Below are 20,105 nucleotides of genomic sequence, written 5' to 3' on the forward strand. Positions count from 1 at the left end.
TTCACAAACTTTGCTTTTTGGATTAAATGTCAGTTTAATGTATTACAGTATTGTTATCTTATCGTGCGATCCATGTGTTTTTAGTACAAAAGTTTAGTTGTCCCGTAGCAACGCACGGGCACGCTACCTAGTCTACAAACAAAGCTACAAAAGTGCTGGCGGGTGGTAGTGCAGTCGCTTTTACACTATTTTTTCTATGTTCTATTGCAAATTTCATGTGACAGCTAGCAACTGTATGAACGCTGAAAGGACGACGAATGTACGTGCGCACAATATCTTCAGTGGGGCGATAGAAACTCAATTCTGGGCGGCGATGTTAATGTTCTACAGCAAAACAAAGACATTCAGCCTGTTCGGCAGGCCTTGCTGGGCTGAATGTGCTGGGGCTTATCAGCCCAGCCGTTCGGCAGCCCAGCCCCAGCCGAACGGCTGGAGATAAGCGACGGCCGGGCACTGCGTGTCGCTCCCTGCGTCCTCTTTTCCCCTTTAACCGCATGGCTAGGGTTTCCCCGCACTCTCGGCGCTCGTCCGCGTCTCAGCGCCCGATTCTCGGTGGTCGTTGATGCCGTGTCTCTTGTCCGCGTCGGTGGCCACCGGATCCGTCTGCACCCGCCTCTCTACGCTGTCCTCCTCGTCGGGCCTACGATGACAGTGACCTCCGCCTCCTTCCCCGACCCCGCCTCCATCGACAGCGCCTTCATCCAGCAAGGTAACCCTAGGATCCCACGCAGCCGTCCACTCATCCGGCCGCCTCTGAGCCCCAGCTCGTCGTCTTGTAGGTTGACCCCTGCACGGCTAGGGTTTCCCCGCACTCTCGCCGGGCCTCGGTGACAGTGCTCTCCGCCTCCCTCCCCGACCCCGCCTCCATCGACGATGACTCCCTCCAGCACGGTAACCCCCCCGGATCCCATGCCGCCGCAGCCTCACCCGGCCGGATCTAAGCCCCACTGCCTTGTCTTGTAGGTTTACCTCCGCGCCGCACCCCTCATCACCGCTAGGACCCGGTCGACGTCTTCTCCTTCCAGGTGTTTCCGAGCCGCCGTCATCCTTGCAGGGCCCCGTCTGCATCGACATCGACTGGCTCCAGCAAGGTACCCCCGGATCTAGCACTCACTTCTGGAGCTGGCTACTGTCAATTTTGAAGTCATGCAGCTAGTCTTTTATAGAGCTGGCTTTACTGATCGGATAGACTTTGTGGCAAGATCAGTTTGGGGCTCTTGCACTTGGGGGTGCTAGGGTTTAGCCCATCATTTCCAAATTCGCTATTTGCTTTTTGATCATAGGCTAGGAATCACTTACAGTGCTTTTTGTTTACACTGAAATGCTTGACCTTGGTATTGGTACCCAAGATATTAATTCAGATTAGGATGTTGATTCCGCTTACTTTTAGCATATAGCATATAATATGGATAGCCCTACAAGATACCCTCACATGATGTTGACATGTATGTACGAGGCTAGCTCTTGATCAAGAGCTAGTTTTTCTCTATCTCTCTTATTAAAATATGAAGAAAATGTTTAGTTCTAGCTCATGAGTCAATTGTTGGAGCTACCCTTATTACATTCACATAAACATACTGGTAGATTTGTTCTCTAAATTAATTGAAAGGTACCGGACACCCATATAAAGATACATTATTCAGGTCGAGTATTTAATCTTGAGAAAAGTGTTCTCTCATGTAACTGCAAACCGAATCATTCCTTTGCTTTGTTAGAGGGAGAGGAAGCTTCGCTTTTATGACATTTTGGATCTACACACTAATTAGCATATTGCCTAACGCCTTTGATTCCATCTATATCGGTCGTAATTGGATATGTCTTTTTTGTTGGATTTGTCTCGATCATCCTCTAGGAGCACATAATTGATTTAGAGCCAAGACAATTAATCAAAAGCATTTAAAAGAAGTTTGATATATTCTGCATGTTCAAGATCATGATCGACAAAAAAATATTTTGCCATCAGCATATTGTAAGACATTTACTAAATGCGGAACCACTCCCACCCACAAACTGGTAATGTTCTCTTTTGCTCCAGCCATTCAAATTGCCAATAGATTAGCAACTAGGTTGTATAAAATTGAAAAAAAAAGTGGACCACCATGCCTAAGACATTTTGTGTGTGGGAAAGAAGTCTCCAACATCACCATGCATTTATCTTGACGCCCACACACCCTTTACAAATATTAATAATGGAGGAACTAGAATTGCCAACATATCAACAATTTAGTTGAATAAAATTGGGATGGTGGGGTGGTCCTAGCTCTGACCCGCCAAAGGTTCCAGGTAGTTATGGGTGACTACAATGAAAGAAGCACGCCCTGCACCTGTTGATCAAGACAGCAAGGCAGATAATTTTACGCCAGTGCTTACGTCCCCATGATGGCGATAACTACTACTAACACCAACAGGTCTACACGGTCACCATGCATGTTGTTAGATCATAATTGGCCTTGATTTTATTCGACTAAAGTCAATAAATCCTAAGACCTAGATTAAATGTTATGTATGATCAAGTACGCAATGAAAGAGAACAACTAGTTCAGGTACTTCAATACAAGTAGATCTGCTTCCGAGTGGACGTTCGCGGGACTGAATTGTGTGCCTCGGTCTGCATCGACGGTGGTTCATAATATCTCAGCAAGCTCACTATGTCACCTAGTGGGCTACAACTCCAATGATTTCTTTCTTATTTATATGATCAATATGATGTCAATGGGTAGATCACACATGTATATACTTCACAAACTTTTTGCTAATTTTTGGATTTAATTATGCCCGAATTTCCCTAAACATCTAACGATCCAAAAACCCTATAATAGGTACATTTTGGTTACTGGTTTTGATGTTGCTTCGAAGCCAAATGTATTTGATTATATGAATTACAAATGGTGGTGTGCTAATATGGTCTTGTGGTTGACAACTATGAACATCTTTTATATTGCATAACGAAAGGCCAAACAGTTTACTCCTGAACAAGAGCAAGTTTTCAAGGTTGCCGAAAACCTGTTTCGAGATGTCATAATAAATGTTTTAGGTGAAAACATTGTGGACATCTACATGTTGTCTTTTGCCAAAGAAATGTGGGAAGTGATTGAGACAAAATTTGGCGTTTCCTAATGCTAGGAGTGAGTGCTATGTGACTACAAGATGACCGATGACCGTTCTATAGTAGAACAGGCACATGAGATAAGGAAATGGCAAAAGAACAACATTCCTCGTGTGTGTTGCCTGACAAATTTCTGGCTAGTGGTATCATCGCGAAGTTACCACAATCATGGAGGGAATTTTCCACTACTCCAAAAACACAAGCGACAAGAGTTGCTGACCTTAATGGTTCCCTTGATGTTGAAGAGAAGGCTAGGACAAAGACACTCACAGGAGAAGAGTTAAGTCTATGTATGGTCTGAAATAAGCACCTAAGCAATGGCATGAGAAGTTTGACAAAACTTTGACATATGCTAGTTTTTGTTGTGAATGAGGCTGGCAGATGCGTGTACTATTTCTATGGTAGGGGTGAAGGTGTGGTCTTGTTTTCGTATGTTGGTGATGTACTGATCTTTGGAATCAGCCTTAATTTGATTAAAGAGGTGAAGGACTTCTTGTTCAACAAATTTGTGTTCTCTCCTTGCTCCCGACATATAGCACACTCCTGTTCCTGGCAATTCAATCCACGACGAAGGAGAACATCTACTTTAGTAGTACATGTACGACTACTTTCTTATGGTTGTTCGCAGGACTGTATTGCGTACCTCGTCTTGCATCGACTGTGGTCTACAATATCAGTAAGCTCCCTATGTCGCCTAGTGGGAACGAAGTAGCGGCCTTGGTCCTGTCTTAGGGTATATTGCTACAACTCCAATTGTTTTATTTCTTTTTATATGATCAATATAACGTCAATGGATAGATCATACGTGCACATACTTGTCAAAAATATTTTACTAAGTTTTTGGAATAAATTATACTCAAATTCGCCTAAATCACTACGGGATACTGATTAATTACCGAGTGTGATAAACACTCGGCAAATATGGATAAACACTCGGTAAATTGTTTACCGAGTGCCACACTCGGTAAACATGACTCGGTAAACAACGACTCGGTAAAGTTAGTTTACTGAGTGTCAAATAACGGGACACTCGGAGAATAAATCTTACCGAGTGCTACGCCGGCACTCGGTAAACAACTACGACGTGACGGTCGTCAGTCCCCAAGCTCGCCGTTAACGGCGTCGTTTACCGAGTGTTATACATAGCACTCGGTAAACAGATAACCATTTTCATGATTAAAACAATTCCGCAAATATTTTTCCCTAATATAGTTTACCGAGTGTACCAGTAACACTCGGTAAACATGTAACTCGTTAACCGAGTGTTCCACTCGGTAAAAAATGGCACATATATCCGAGTGGGTCGTGGCACTCGGTAAAAAATGGCACCACTCGGCAAAATTAACAGAATCAGAACCAATTTGGTTCTGTTCTCTGTTTTACCGAGTGTAGCACTCGGTAAACATGACCTTTACCGAGTGTAACACTCGGTAAAACTTGTCCACAGTATTTTTTTTGTTTGTTTCAGTGCATATCCAGCCACAATTAACAACAATTATAACAGAATATCACAGTTACCAACAGATAGACAATATATATCACATATATGTCCACAAATGTCACATCCACTCATTATAACCAACATATAGCTACAACAAATGTCACAAGCACAATGCAAAGTCCACAAACACCATCAACATGTCCAAAGTCCACAAAGTTCAACCCACTTCTAAGTTCAACATACAAACAAGTGAAACATGGTCCTGTCACATGGTCGGAGCCCTACCGAGAAACGGAGACAAGTCCAAGTCTTGATCGTTGTTCGATCCAGCTGTAGAAGGTCCCTGGAATGAGGGAGCAAAAGAAAATAAACATATTTGTCAATTAATCATAAGGTAGTATGCCAAATTCAAATATTCCTTCGAAAGACCAGTTAACAGTGACATCAATATATAGGCATATAATAGATAACACATATCAAGTTAGTTGCTGTTTAGGTCTCCTCTATGTGCAAGATATCGACAAACTTAAATCGCAAAAGTTTTTTAGATTATCTCTGGAAAGCAAAGGAACAGAACAACATGATTTGGAAAGCAAAGGAACAGAACTAGGGCCGCTCTCCCAGCTAACAGATCTTCATATCTGTTTCTTGGAGAATGTAGCTTCTTCCTCATCTGCTATACTGGCCAAACTTGGTGAAAAGTACCACCTAAGATATCTGTCACTGTGTTGTACCAGTAGACTTGGCGATGATGGTGTGTTGGTAAAAGAGGAAGAAGGGATCTCTGAGAAAGATAAGTGGCAAATCAAGGAGGTTTTTGATGAGCTCTGCCCTCCACTTGGCTTAGAAAACCTTAACGTTGAAGGGTATTTTGGTCAGCGGCTCCCAAGATGGATGATGCCGACAGCAGTCGCACCACTTCGGAGCTTGAGGATTCTAATGATGGATGACTTGGCCTGCTGCACAGAGCTTCCTAGTGGCTTGAGTCAGCTCCCCTGCTTGGAGCTTCTGCAGATTGTTCGTGCCCCAGCAATCAAGCGTGTTGGGCTTGAATTCCTACAACCAAGCAATCATGTAGGGGTTGCGTTTCCCAGATTACATGATTTGATTTTTGGTAGATTTTTCGAATGGGAGGAATGGGTGTGGGAGGAACAAGTGAAAGCCATGCCTATCTTGGAGAGGCTTAAACTCAACATGTGCAAGTTGAGCCACATGCCTCCTAGTCTTGCCTTCCACGCAAAGGCATTGAAGGAATTAGGCATCTATGGTGTCAAGAACCTAAGCTCTTTGGAGAACTTCACTTCTGTTGTCAAGGAATTAGGCCTTGCCTTCCACTTGTTAGATGAGTTCAGACAGCCAAGGGTTTGGTCTTCAACTACCACAAGTACTATCAGAAACTCTAGTCCAAAACACAATTGCTCATCACCACTCAAAATCTAACTTCTCAGAGCAGGAAGTAAAGAAAAATGTATATAAACTAATAATAAAAAGGTTGAGAACTGGTACTTAGGAGCTCAGACAGCCAAGGGTTTGATTGTCAAATACTACCATGATAATATCTGAAACTCTAGTCCCCAAAAGTTGCTCTTCACCACTCTCATTTCAAATGAACCATTGTAACCACACAGAAAAGAAGACACGAATCCAGTCTATGATGCTGCCTGGAACAAAGAGAAAATAGCATCTACTTAGGATAATTATCTAAAGTAGTTGGTGGCTGTGTCAGCCCTTATCTTTATCCCTAGCATCTACTTTAGCATCTCTAGAATATGCTGTAGCTTTCTTAAGGCTCAAGCAAGCTTTCTTAAGGCTCAAGCAAGCTATCCTATATGTATCCCAACCCTTCCATAGTTGTGGCATGGCTAATGAAATCTGAAATTTTGCCCCAAACCTGTGTTTTGGTTCTAACAGTAGCCACTAACCAGGCCAACCTAGCAAATAATTCCAATGATTTCTATACAAGCTCAAATCAATTTGGTCAGTCCTGTTATAAATACAACTAGTCAATAGAGGGCGTGAGCTACATGCAAAGGCAGCCAAAACTACAGAGGTTGTACATCAGACAGATGAATTAGTCTGACATATAAGTAGCTAACTTCCTTGTTCTGAAGGCTGAAAAAATAATTATGTTGCAACGAAAAGGCAAAATATGTGGCTTAAACCCACAGAAGTAAACAATCTTGTGCTGTTATTTAACTCCCAGCTCACAGTACAGAGCCGAAGCTGATGACAACACACACTCTTCGAGTTTTTCAGCCTCAACACAAATCAGAAAGCACTAGTGCAAGGATAGTTAAACTCGGTTCCGATTTACCCAGTATAATTATTTGAGAGAAATAACTAAACTACAATACTATTACTAAACTGCAAATGCATTTGGACACCGCCCAGTCTTGTCATGCGGGTGCAGCAGCTCCAAGTAGGAGCTACGCAGGAACTTGAGCCGATTGCAGACTCCAAACACTGGACGACTTCATGAGTGGCCAATGGGATGCAAGGTTTGCACCAAGAAAAATTCTCAAGTTGGACTTTGAGAAAGACTGACAAACAGAATTGAGACTTCCTTTTTGAATGTCTCAAGCAAAGAGGTTTTGGTGTTAAATGGTGTGACTCGATTAAGTTAGTAATGAGCTCTGGCACTGTTAGTGTCAAGGTGAATAATTCTAATGGAAGTTATTTTAAATCTGGTAGAGGGGTTAGACAAGGGGATCCCCTGCTGTCTCCCTTCCTTTTCAACATAGCTGCTGATACTTTGGCTAAAATGATTTCTCTTGCTCAAAGTAATAATCTGATTAAGGGGTTGGTTCCTGAATATATTGAAAATGGGGTAGCAGTTCTTCGGTATGATGATGACATGATTCTGTGCGTCCAAGATGATAAAGAGCAAGCTGCTCATCTCAAACTTCTTCTTTACCTTTATGAGAAGATGTCTGGTCTGAAAATTAACTTCTCTAAGAGTGAGGTCATTAGATAAGTCAAGATGACACTAAAAGCCTGGAATTTTCCAATATGTTCAACTGTGCAATTGGTAAATGGCCCATTAAGTACTTAGGAGTTCCTATGGCTAGCTGTAGACTCAAATCAGGCCTTAGTGGTGAACATATATCAGTTGTGTCATGTAGTTGTAAACAAAGGTTCCTTACATTCAGGTTGAACAAATCATGACCTACTTAGAAAAAAAGGACACTCAATCAAATGAAAAGCATCACGGCGCCATGATGTTTGCAGCCATCTACTAATACTAGTTGCATCACGGCGCCACCAGACGGAGGGGAGAGGTGGGCAACAGGGCAGGTACCTGCCGTCGACGGGAGCAGGCAGGGGTCCCTTGTCGCCACCGGTGCGGCGGGAGCACGTACGGAAGGGGAGGCCGCGGTCAGGGGAGGGGAGAGAGTGCTCGCCGTCGCCGCTGCTGCTGGGGCCCACCCCACCCCACCTCGCGGGAACGGGAGCGAAGGAGGGAGCACGGGGCGGCGTCGGCGGAGGGGATCGTCGTCCGGTGCGCCGGTGCCGCTGTCTCTCTCTCCGTCTCTCTCTCTCTCCGTCTCTCCGGTGGCGGCGGCTGTGGGGGACCGCCCGGTGGCGGCGGTGGTGGAGGGGAGGAGGCGGCCGCGGCGGTGGGGATCAGGCGTGTGCGGTGTGTGTGTGAAAGTAGGAAACGATTTGAGGGAGAAACGGCTTGTTGAATGCTTCTGTTTACCGAGTGCCTAGATGTACGACACTCGGTAAACTCAAGCACCGCAGCCCTGGTACATGTTTACCGAGTGCCCCGATCTACGGCACTCGGTAAACATAAGCATGGCAGGCAGGTGGGCCGTGGCTAATCTTTACCGAGTGTTTTAGGTCACACTCGGTAAAAGTCTCCATTATTTCATGCAAAACAAAAATGAAAAAATGCCAATTATTTCATGCCCCGAAATTGCTTGTTTGAGGCCCTAAATGAATTCAAATCAAAAAGTGGTCAACTACAAAGTTTCATAACTTTTTGAGATCTACAATTTTCATTTAGTAAGTTTTTCCATCCGAGGTCGTTTGAAAAATTTGAATTTTAAATTTGAGAGATTCAAACGTAGTTTTGCATGATAAGATGATTTCAAATCAAAAAGTTGTCAACTACATAGTTTCAGAGTTACATAAAACTATGTAGTTGACTACTTTCAGAGTTACATGAAACTATGTAGTTGACAACTTTTTGATTTGAAATCATCTTATCATGCAAAACTACGTTTGAATCTCTCAAATTTAAAATTCAAATTTTTCAAACGACCTCGGATGGAAAAACTTACTAAATGAAAATTGTAGATCTCAAAAAGTTATGAAACTTTGTAGTTGACCACTTTTTGATTTGAATTCATTTAGGGCCTTAAACAAGCAATTTCGTTTTTTCAATGGTACAATGGTACACAGGTCATTTTGAACTTTTATAATGGCACACGGGTAAAAAAGGTAATTTTTACTCTGGTTCGTAGCCACCTCCGTTAGAATTGAATGGCAAGCTGACGGAAGTGGTATACAGAGCAAAAGAAATTTCAAAGAGGGTATTGGAGAACCTTTTCAAATTTCAATGGTACACAGGTCATTTCAATATTTTATAATGGCACATAGGTAAAAAACTCAATATCATATGTGGATAGAGGGAAAAGAATGAAGGGAACAAACAAGAAATTTGGTTGAATTTTACCGAGTGTTGCTCCAGTACACTCGGTAAAAGATAGTGTTTACCGAGTGTTGTGAACTTACACTCGGTAAAAGATAGTGTTTACCGAGTGTTGTGAACTTACACTCGGTAAAACTTTATTATTACCGAGTGCAAATACTTCTACACTCGGCAAACATGTCATGCCGTGACGCCGTTTGGCGCACGGTTGGTACACTAGGAGACGTGGCAGCTCAATACCGAGTGTCTCTTTTTACCGAGTGCGCCCCTTCGGTAAAATTGTAGTTCTACCGAGTGTTTGAGGTTACCGAGTGTTCGGACTCGGTAAATAGGTCTACTACCGGGTGTTTATGTTTTCCGAGTGTTGGCACTCGGTAATAAATGTTTTCCGAGTGTCCCGACTTTTGACACTCGGTAAATATATGGGCACTCGGTAACTACACAGTCTCCGGTAGTGAATATCTTCACATGCTACACTGAGGAACTTCAACAACCCAAGGGCACTTTTCAAGTTGTGAATTAAGTGTTCAGGGCGTTCATATGTTAGGCGAGTCAAGACTCTAAGGGTTAACATGAATTAATAGATTTTTATGGTACACTACATGTCACAATAGATGGCAACAACTCCATAAAAGAAGCAATGAATGAAACAGACATGATATAATCAACGGGGACAATGCTGTTGCTGATATCTTTGTGGGCCACAAGGATCATGGGAACTTCATAAAGATTGAACTTCTGAAAATTGTAGAGACCGACCTTCTGAAAACTACTATCACTAGATCTGTTGTTAATTAAAAATCGTTTCTTATACTTATAATACTAAAAAGCAAAAAAAAAAGTCAGGCTTCATCTTGAAAAACAAGCGACATGTATGTCTTTCGCCCAATTTAGGTTACCTCATTAGAAAACCTAATTATTCCACAGTTTAGATGTTCCTAGGATTAGTCACAAACGAAATTAGAATGCTAGATGCTAACAAAATGTTGGCAATATTTTACTCAAAACTCAAGAACGCAATCTCAAGTATGCAAGCAAAACCTTAGATCCCCGAGTTTACGGAGTAGAGAAATAGAAAAAAAATACAAGAATAGAAAAGGAATAGGTGTGTATAACAAGGGAACCTAAAACACTGCAATTTTGGAAGATTTGGTGTTTGCGCCAAAGGAATATGAGCACCACGGGAATTTAAGGATTAGTGATAAACATAATTGCTTGGACTAAACAAGAACTACATAAAGAATTTTTTTCTTTCATAAAGCAGCATATATTAGTTAATAAATCAAGATATCCTGGTCGGCCACTTATGCTAGTGCTTTGTTGAAACCATGGACTCTAGTTTTTTAGTGTTAATCAATTTGTGCTTGGCGGTTGCTTCCATGAAAGCATGCACCAATAACATTAGTAATCATGAGTCTCTCAAACTTCGTGAAGAAATTGAAACCAAGAGGTGGCGGTGGATTCTCTCATTCCTTCAAAACGTACAAGCGCAAAATCCTTCGCTCTAGAAAGGAATTCACAAATCCTCCACTCCAAACGCTACTTTAGTGTTTGAAACTACATGAATCTGATTCCTTTTGAATTGTAATCCAAACAGAGCCTTACAAAATCTAGTTTGGACTGAATATTTTTATAACCGGAAGAATATAGAGTCAATGAGGATTCAATGAGTTGCCACATAAGGATTTAGACTAACATTGGTCATGTTCGCTTATGCTGAAATTTGGCTTATGCTGATGCTGATGCTGAAATATTGTGAGAGGAAAACACTGTTCTATGGCTAAAAAGTAGCTCAAGTGAACAGGGTCATAATTTGCAGAAGAAGACTAAAGAAACGCTTTGTAAGCTCACAAAAAGCTATATGCTCACACGGTACAATGAAACGCTACAAGAGGATTCCATTGTTGTCTTCCAAAGAAGGGAATTATGAAAAGGCACAGGTGACAAAAATTCTTCTTGAACAAGTCTCCAAACCAGACGATCTAGAAAATAGTAGATATTTTTTCTAATAATTCCAGCAAGCACATTTATTTCAACTCACAATAGTACAGAATCAAACAACATGATATAAATGACTCTCCCACAATGTCAATAAAGAATGGTGGAAATAATGATGAACTCATACTTGATGAACCATCCACATTATTAGTTGTGATCAGTTTGATTATCTGCATGATTAAGCTTGAGAACTTGACTCATAATTATCGCTGCCGTCTTCAAGGAAAGGGTAATCCGTGTAGCCAACAACACGATCTTGCGTGTAGAAGGTAGAGCGGTCATACTTGTTCAGTGGCGCATTCAACTCGAACCTCTTAGGCAGGTCCGGGTTAGCCAAGAAGAGTCTTCCATATGCGACAAGGTCAGCATAGCCTTCTGCCACTACCTTGTTGCCTTCCTCCCGATCGTATCCGCCAGCAGCGATAAACGTGCCGTTAAACGCCTTTCGGAACAGCAAGATTCCACCATGTGGCAGTAGAGAAATCTGCCTGCGGCCGTCGACGGTCGCCATTCGAGGTTCCACCATGTGGCAGTAGAGAAAACCCTCGTGCTTGTTGAGCTGCTGGATCATGTAGTGGCCAAGCGCCACAGGATCGGAGTCCACGCAATCCACGAAGTCAACAAATGGCGATAGCCTGATGCCCACGCGGTGCGCGCCCACCTCGCGGACAATGGCGTCGATGACCTCCACGGCGAAGCGGCACCGATTCTCCAGGCTGCCGCCGTACTCGTCGGTGCGGTCATTAGAACCGTCCTTCATGAATTGCTCGAGGAGATATCCATGCGCACCGTGGATCTCAACCCCATCGAAGCCGGCTTCAATTGCATTCCGTGCAGCCCGCCTGAAATCATCGACGTTGCCGGGGATCTCCTCGGTTCGCAACCGGCGCGGCTTCGAATACACCGTTCCGGACTCGGCGTCCGGAGAAATCTGCTTGTCCGTGCTCGAGATAGGCGCCTGCCCGTCGGGCTGAAAATCTGCCAATTGGGTTGAAGGAAAATCAGGAAAACCAGCTCCTGATCAAACGATAGAGTATAATCAGAGCTGACAAAGATACGCTCGTACTAGATGGGAACATACCATTGGTCGAGACCCTGCCGACATGCCAAATCTGGCAGAAGAAGATGCCACCCTTCCGGTGGACAGCGTCGACGATGGGCTTCCACGCCTCGACCTGCTCCTGCGTCCAGATGCCAGGTGTCTCCGGGTACCCCTGCGCGGTGGGCGACACCCCCGTGGCCTCCGCGATGAGCAGGCCACCCTTGGTGGCGCGCTGCGCGTAGTACACGGTGGCGTGCGGCTGCGGCACGTTGCCGTAGGAGCGGCACCTCGTCAGCGGCGCCAGGACCACCCGGTGGGAGAGCTGGAACTGGCCCATCTTGTACGGCGTCATCAGCGGGATCACCTCCTTCGAAGCTTGCTGCACCATCTTGCCTGCCTGGTCGCTCTCGCTCGCCGGCGTGCTGCAACACTGCAGTCACTTGCTAGCTGCTTCGCTTGCTCTGTTTCTCGCTTTGCTTCTGTTCTGCTTCGCTTGCTTTGTTTCTGGCTTTACACAAGAGGTGTCGCTGTTTATATACGTGTTGGTGTGCCCGCCAGCCGTTTGTTCAGACCTGCGGCGGCAGCAGCGTGCAACCACGGCCATGCGCCCATGATTTCTCCTGTTCTCACGCAGGTTCATTATAACGGGTCGTGTTTTGGCTCCAACCACAGGTGAAGTTCAGGCAGCGGCCTCTTTTGACTTGTGGAGTTGTGGTGCAAAAAGTGCACGTCACCTACAATAAGCGATGACGCTACTACCACGTGTGACATTTTACAGGTAGGATCTTCTTCGCTGATCATTCCTGTATAATTTTTTGATATTTTACTACATTCACATAAATGTATTCGTAGTTCATGTGTTGAAGTATGATCGGAATCCCAACTTACGGGCTGGAATGTTTGGAGGTCCACGGTTCGGGTTATGTTAATTAACGACCGTATTGGATTACAGTGTAACCGTTTTATAAATATATCTTGTAAGCCACAAGGAAAGAGATGAGACGACTCGTTATATTCCCTGCGTTTTGTAAAATCCCCTCATATAATGAAAATCGACGGTTGATGCTCATGATTTTTCCCCACAAGGGTTTTTCACGTAAAAATTTGTGTCTCAGGTTCTATCTTTATTTGCTAACAGCATCGGAAGCACTTTGTATATGTTAGGTTTAGCCCCACATCAGTAATTAATGGTGGGGGAGCACAACATATAAGGCGGGGACAGTCCTCACCTATCAGACAGCGGCCTCTTTTGACCTGTGGAGTTGTGGTGCGAAAAGTGCACGTCACCTGCAATAAGCGATGACCCTACTACCACGTGTGACATTTTACAGGTAGGATCTTCTTCGCTGATCATTCCTGTATAATTTTTTGATATTTTACTACATTCACATAAATGTATTCGTAGTTCATGTGTTGAAGTATGATCGGAATTCCAACTTACGGGCTCGAACGTCCGGAGGGTCCGCGGTTCGGGTTATGTTAATTAACGTCCGTATTGGATTACCGTGTAACCGTTCTATAAATATATCTTGTAAGCCATAGGGAAAGAGATGAGACGAATCGTTATATTCCCTGCGTTTTGTAAAATCTCCTCATATAATGAAAATCGACGGTTGATGCTCGAGATTTTTCCCCACAAGGGTTTTTCAAGTAAAAATTTGTATCTCAGGTTCTATCTTTATTTGCTAACAGCATCAGAAGCACTTTGTATATGTTAGGTTTAGTCCCACATCAGTAATTAATGGTGGGGGAGCACAACATATAAGGCGGGGACAGTCCTCACCTATCAAGCTAGTCTTTTGTGTTGAGTTAGGCCTAAGGCCTGGGTATGTTGTGAGCTCTAGTGGACCTGGGTCCAAGGGGCGCCGGCTCGTGGGTTTATAGCGAGTTGGGCCGGATTCTGATGTGCACTCCCAAATTGGTAATTGATGGTGGATATAAGGTAGGAGTAGTCCTCACCTATCAGGCTAGTCTTTTGAGTTGAAGTTAGGCCTGAGGCAAGGGTATGTTTTGAGCTCTGGTGGACCTAGGTCCGAGGGGCGCCGACTCATGGGTTATAGCGAGCTGGGCCAGATTCCGCTGCGCACTCTAACAGTATAAATTAGTTGGAAGTTAGCAGACACCAATATAAAGATACACTAGAGCATCTCCAGGTGTTTCATATAATTCACTTGCTAATCTATGAGTTTACCAAAGTTGACAAAATAAGTAACAACCTTTGCCCCCATCCACTTGAGCTAAACAGCAGCGGCTGTAGCTGTTGGAAATAATAGCAATTTAGTAACGCGTAAATTAATTTCGATAATGAGAAAAAGAACAACAACATGTATCGTAGATGTGTGATTTAACACTAGCACTATGACCCAAGGCAAATTCGAACTCTCTAGTGCTAGTAGCAGTAGAAACAAAAGAACGAACAACAGAGAAAGAATAGACATTCTTACCGTAAGGTTGTCGGTGCTAGCAGTAGCGCAAAAGAAGACAAAGCAGACCGTCGATGAAGATCGGCGAACACTGGCGTAGAGGGAAGAAGACGTCCAGCGAACAGTCACAACGGTGCTTCCCAAAAACCAGATATGCCCCCTACCCCGTGCAAGGACACGAGGAGACGAAGGCTTCGAAAACCTGCTCTCCCGGCGCCGATGTCATGTCGGCGGCGGGATGGGAAAGATGGCGGCAGCGCAGTACAGTGGCAAAGGTAAGAGATGAATTCTCTATTTTGAGGACGACGTCTCGTACCAATATATATACACGAGTCGCAGTTAAGGTAAGTAATTAGCCGCGCAATCACAGCACTAATGGTGATTGTTCTGCCATTAGTCGACTAGAACAATTAGAGCAATCGCCATTAATACGAGAATAATTGCTTGCCAAAACAGACCAGCGCAATTTTCTTCATGCACGCAAAAATATAGAGTAGCAAAAGGAAGCTACACACCCGCAAGGTCGAAGCGAGAAATCGCCAGACCATCCACGTGCATGTCGCGCGCCCGTTCCCATCGCCTGCCCCGGCGAGGCGAGCGAGCGAGCACATATTTCTTCCATTTCCTCTCCCCAATAGTTTCAATTAGATGGAGCCAATTCAGCCCTTTAAGTTGGCCTCAACTCCTTCTAGAGTAGCAATGTGGGACTAAAGTCCCCCACCATTCATCATGCCAGTCCAAAACTTGAATTCTCCATGATTTATATTACAGACGACAGAATGATTGATCAATACATGTCAAAAATATATCCATAAGACGAGAAATTTAAGTTGCGATATAAAATCAAAATGTCGCTCTACGTATTGATGTGTTGTTCATCCAATAAAAAATAATCACTAACCCTAGCCTGGCACAGCCAGCCATGGCAGAGTAGGGTTGTCCCTACGGTTGGGCATGTCCAGGGGCATGCTGAGAGCAGCAGACGTGACGACGGCAGAGGTCCGAGGCCAGTGGCAGCCCGACAAAGGCTAGGCGGTGTCCTGGTGAGTCCGCAATGGTCCAGCAAGGAAAGGATTAGGAGAAGCACGTACCTTGGGACTTGGTGGTGGTGGTAGGAGGCCGGACAACTGTGGTAGGAGCTGGGAACACCATGACTTGGACTAAAAAAATAGAACAAGGCACGAGGGGGCGGGAGTCAGGGGAAAACTCAGAACCAAGGTAGATAGGGAGTTTCTATCAAGCACGAAAAGTTACAAGTTGGACAAAAGTTTAGCAACTTTTTATTTTTAAGGAGATGTTTTACGAAGTTATTGTAGGGGCATTTTATTTCCTTGGCTAAAAAAACTCTAATAGAGAGTTCATTCGGTATTTAGAGATGTTCTTATCTATGTAGAGTATTTAATCTTGAGAAAAGTATTCGCTAGATGGAGACCGGCGCCGGCTCCGACTTCGATCGCGACGAGCACGTGACACGACGACCACCACCTCGTCGCTCGCGCAGCAGCCATCGACGCCGCTCGCGCAGCAGCCGTCGATGCCGCTCGCGCCGCCTTGGCGCTAGCGCCAGCGTGCGCGACGCCACGCCTAGCGCCTCTGTTGATGCAAAAGTAGATCTGCAAACACAAAGGGCTAATACCCGAATCGATATCCAAAGCGTGCCAGTCGATTTGACCTGCTAATCGACAAGGATGAAGATACGAACACTTTGGTCCTGACAACAGCGATACGCCCGGAAGTCACGGCCAAGAGGTGTTCACGCGGAACTCGAGAATCGCCGAAGGTCGTACTGAAACGATGCAGCTCGCCGAATCAATGAGAACTCGTAAAAAGAAAGAAAATATGCAAATTGACGAAGTCGCCGAAAAGTAAGTAGATGCAAATAGGAGTAAAAATTGGTTTTGATATTGATTGATATCTTTCTTACATTGCCCCTTACTCCATATTTATACCCTGATCTAAAGAGACACAACCAAACACAACTAGGACACCAATCCCATATCTAAGGAAACACGTGACTCTTACATGAATCATACTCTAACTAATATAAAAAAAAGGAAATCAACTTCTATCTATTTCCCTGTCCACCTCAATTACGATGGAAATCTCACCGTCCTCCTTCCCATCGGCATACTCCCTATTTCATCGGCAGTAGTCTTCAAGCCTTCCTTCATCGGCATATTCCCTGTTTCATCGGCAGTAGTCTTCAAATCTCCTCTCATCGGCATCGACAATAACACCTCTAACTTCATCGGCAACGCCCGAATCCAAACCAACCTTTCCATCGACCACCACCAGCTATCGGCAACTATCTTTACAAGCTGGCTTCCATCGGCTATCAAAGTACACAGTAACCTTCCCCTCACCGATTAATCCACTCCGATCACCATCACGTACAAAAAACGGTGTCAACACATGCCCCCCAATTTCGGAATATAAAACCATTAATGTTCCGAAATTTACTCCAGATAACACTTGCCTTTTGCCCGATTATCATAACTCATTCTCCAAGCCAAAACTTGATTTGTTATCAAATCCAATCAAATCTAATCTTGATTCACGCATTTCAGTAAATATCGCACAATCGCCAACCACTCTTGCCTTGATTATGGTTGAGATACCGAAACAATAACCCATCGGCAAGATCTTAACATGATAATGCTGCCATTTTCAGAATCAAAATATACTGTATCGATATCCCTTCTAAGTCATGATTACTTGTCATCAACTCATCTGTACAATCCCCTGATTATCGCGCGAACAGTTACTATATCCTTCTAAACTGTCTCGACCTATATGCGCGCGACATAGAGATAAGTCCAAAATACCCTCACTCCGGGCGGCTTATAAATAGATTTCTCCGGAACCCTCATTTTCTACCTTCAGCCTCCGATCCTTGGCATTTTCTCTCTCCGGCGGCGACTCCGACGAACAACCGCGCGACCTCAACCAAGAAGAACTCTTCTCCGGTGCTAACTTCAAGTTTCCTCAAGACCATGGCCATCAACTTCAACGTCCCCGCGGTTCGCTCCACTTCCATTACCCTTTACTTTGATCTTTTCGCAAATTCATTCAGTTGGTGATTTTCCCTTTTTTCTATTCTCTGGATTCTATAACCTTAGGAACTGCGCAACAAATTAATTATCCCAACCGATCAGCCGCACGTCCAATGCCTCGGACCAATGGGCAACCCAGATCCAACCGATCTGATCAATGCAGAGGTTAACAGAATCCCCTTTAGAGCCCAAAATTTCTCTCTGAATTTGTGGAAAGACACATTCCGATCTTGGCCCAAAACCACCAAGGGGTGGAAAGACTGGTACTTGAGAGTTAATAACTCGATGCAAGTATACTGGGCAGAACGAAGATTAGACCAATGTATCAGGCTCTCTATTGCCGATATGCAGAAAAATGAATCAATGATAATTGCAGCTGCTTATTTCTGGTCAGATACAACCAATACTTTTATGTTTGGACATGGCCCAGCTACTCCTACCCTTGCCGATGTCCACATGCTTACTGGCTTGGACATCTCAACTGCCGACGAAGGCTCCATCTATGGTAGAAAGCCTGAATATAGAGTGAATACCTGTAACATCGGCGGTTGGACAGGATATATTCAAGAATACCAGAAAACCGGGACACCTAGCCAGAGGGAACATGCCACATTCCTGAATATGTGGTTAGAAAAATTTATCTTCTGTGGTCGATCAGTAGGACCAACCAACGCCTTCCTCCCTGCAGCTGAACTTCTAGCTAATGGCGCAAGGTTTCCTCTTGGCCGATACCTTCTGAGCTCCACTTATCATCTTCTTCACCAAGTGTCTCAGAAGCTTCTGCTTGGCGAACCCATCGGCAACCTGGGAGGCCCGTGGTGGTTTATCAACATGTGGCTGAATGCCCATATGCACAAACGTTTGCAATGGGACTTTTTTGCTCAACAATTCCCACGAGAAATTGCTGAAGATTATGTGCTCGGGGATGATGAATCGGCAACACGCTCACCCCTCAATTTTGGTGAAGCCATAATCGTCCTCCCTGGAACAGAAGCCAACGAAGACCAAATCGGCAGATTCTTTCAAAGCTTCTATAATGGTCTTTCTCGTGATCATAGGGCCTGGGTACCTTATATCGACGAAGAAAACAGATTCCCCCTTCTTTTCAACTTTGCCGATGACACTCTGAATCAAGATAATGAGATTATGATGGCTATTATCACTCCCAGGGCAATTCCAGTAAACACATTCGGCAGCGGGAAAAACACCAACATTACATATGAATTTTACAACCCATCGGCAGTATCCCGCCAATTGGCTTTTGGGCAACTGCCAATCAAACTCTGCTTTGCCGATGTGATCAAACCCAGGGAAACAATCACCTGCGGAACAGACTGGAACAAGGTAGTACAACTTTCTCCTGATGCCGATACCACAGATGTCGATATATCCACCTGGACACCAATATCTTTCATCACCGAGTCATACAAGCAATGGTGGCGAGAGTGGAAAGAGCAATTGTTCGTGACTTCTGTTCACACATATCGGCACATGATCGATTCTGAATATGCAATCCCTGACGACGCAGTAAGTTTCCTTGAACTCCCTTCTGCTTTTCCTTTCATTTATCAGTAACTGATTCCCTTGTAACAGGTTAACAACCCAGCACCATCGGTGAGCAAAAGTGGGAAACCCTTCAACCTCCGGCCTGTTTCCCCAACATCGCCGATCGGCTACAACGCTCCCACCTTAGCCGCTTTGACCCACCAGAAGATTCTTACTAAGACCATCACTTCTAAGTCCAAATTGGCTACATCCAGGGCTACCCCATCGGCCGCTGCTACAACCTTGGTCAAAGCCTTTAAGGTAACAACCTTGTTTATTTTCACTTATGCCGATCACAAACTATATTAACCTTAATCATCAGGGGGTAAGAGCTGCTACGGGATCGTCATCGGCAATTCCGCCGATATCAAGCACCACTCCTTCAGAGGTAGCTTCTTGACTTTACATTTTATCTGTTAAATATCATATCTTACACTTGTTTTGCAGCAACAATTGGGTACATCGGCAAACGTACCAGATGCCCAAGCTTCACAATCAAGTGTCGATGCCCCCCAGCCAATCGTTGCCGATGTCCAAGCAAAGCGCAAAGCTTCAACAGATACTGAAGCACAGCCAAAACGACAAAGGTCTATGCCGATCCCTACATCTGCCCCAATGTTATCGGTCATCATACCTCAAGAGCCCACCACCGATGAAGTCACAGAGGATATCCCATCGGCAAGCTCAGCCGATCCACACGACATACTCCAGGTTGCTTCCTCCAGTCAAGCACAGGAAATTGCCTTGAAACAGGTAAACCGATTAACCTATCTGATTTTGCAATACTCATACTTACCCCTGATTGATCTCCTTGTCTTTCTTTCAGGAACAAGATTCCCC

At 44.4% G+C, this 20,105-nt stretch overlaps 1 protein-coding gene, 1 long non-coding RNA gene, 3 other non-coding genes and 1 pseudogene across 5 annotated transcripts; 1 reads left to right on the forward strand and 5 right to left on the reverse strand.

Moving 5' to 3' along the window:
- Nucleotides 1-5,887: 5,887 nt before the first annotated feature.
- On the reverse strand, nucleotides 5,888-5,982 carry LOC136530159 (small nucleolar RNA Z157/R69/R10). The gene has a single exon (XR_010777653.1). It is a non-coding gene; the product is annotated as a small nucleolar RNA Z157/R69/R10 (small nucleolar RNA).
- A 71-nt stretch (nucleotides 5,983-6,053) lies between these two features.
- On the reverse strand, nucleotides 6,054-6,148 carry LOC136530168 (small nucleolar RNA Z157/R69/R10). The gene has a single exon (XR_010777659.1). It is a non-coding gene; the product is annotated as a small nucleolar RNA Z157/R69/R10 (small nucleolar RNA).
- A 574-nt stretch (nucleotides 6,149-6,722) lies between these two features.
- On the reverse strand, nucleotides 6,723-6,824 carry LOC136530204 (small nucleolar RNA snoR97). Its single transcript, XR_010777690.1, has one exon. It is a non-coding gene; the product is annotated as a small nucleolar RNA snoR97 (small nucleolar RNA).
- A 105-nt stretch (nucleotides 6,825-6,929) lies between these two features.
- Nucleotides 6,930-7,031, reverse strand: LOC136530116 (small nucleolar RNA Z278; annotated as a pseudogene).
- A 4,185-nt stretch (nucleotides 7,032-11,216) lies between these two features.
- On the reverse strand, nucleotides 11,217-12,739 carry LOC136527796 (12-oxophytodienoate reductase 1-like). Its single transcript, XM_066520639.1, has 2 exons — nucleotides 12,284-12,739; nucleotides 11,217-12,180 (listed from the first exon to the last, which is right to left on the reverse strand). Exons 1-2 carry the CDS (start codon nucleotides 12,630-12,632, stop codon nucleotides 11,381-11,383), a joined length of 1,149 nt encoding a protein of 382 aa, XP_066376736.1. The 5' UTR covers nucleotides 12,633-12,739; the 3' UTR covers nucleotides 11,217-11,380.
- A 6,690-nt stretch (nucleotides 12,740-19,429) lies between these two features.
- LOC136526897 (uncharacterized) lies at nucleotides 19,430-19,876 on the forward strand. Its single transcript, XR_010776628.1, has 3 exons — nucleotides 19,430-19,526; nucleotides 19,588-19,653; nucleotides 19,713-19,876. It is a non-coding gene; the product is annotated as an uncharacterized lncRNA (long non-coding RNA).
- Nucleotides 19,877-20,105: the final 229 nt, after the last annotated feature.

Source organism: Miscanthus floridulus, chromosome 19 (genome assembly GCF_019320115.1).
Source record: "Miscanthus floridulus cultivar M001 chromosome 19, ASM1932011v1, whole genome shotgun sequence".
In the NCBI taxonomy this organism is placed as follows: domain Eukaryota; kingdom Viridiplantae; phylum Streptophyta; class Magnoliopsida; order Poales; family Poaceae; genus Miscanthus; species Miscanthus floridulus.

What these genes read in the sequence shown, in the direction of transcription:
- LOC136527796 (XM_066520639.1), bottom strand. Translation starts at nt 12,632, where the DNA reads ATGGTGCAGCAAGCTTCGAAGGAGGTGATCCCGCTGATGACGCCGTAC. An exon ending in CGGCAGGGTCTCGACCAATG is followed by an intron (nt 12,181 to 12,283) that starts GTATGTTCCCAT and finishes CCCAATTGGCAG; the next exon opens with ATTTTCAGCCCGACGGGCAG.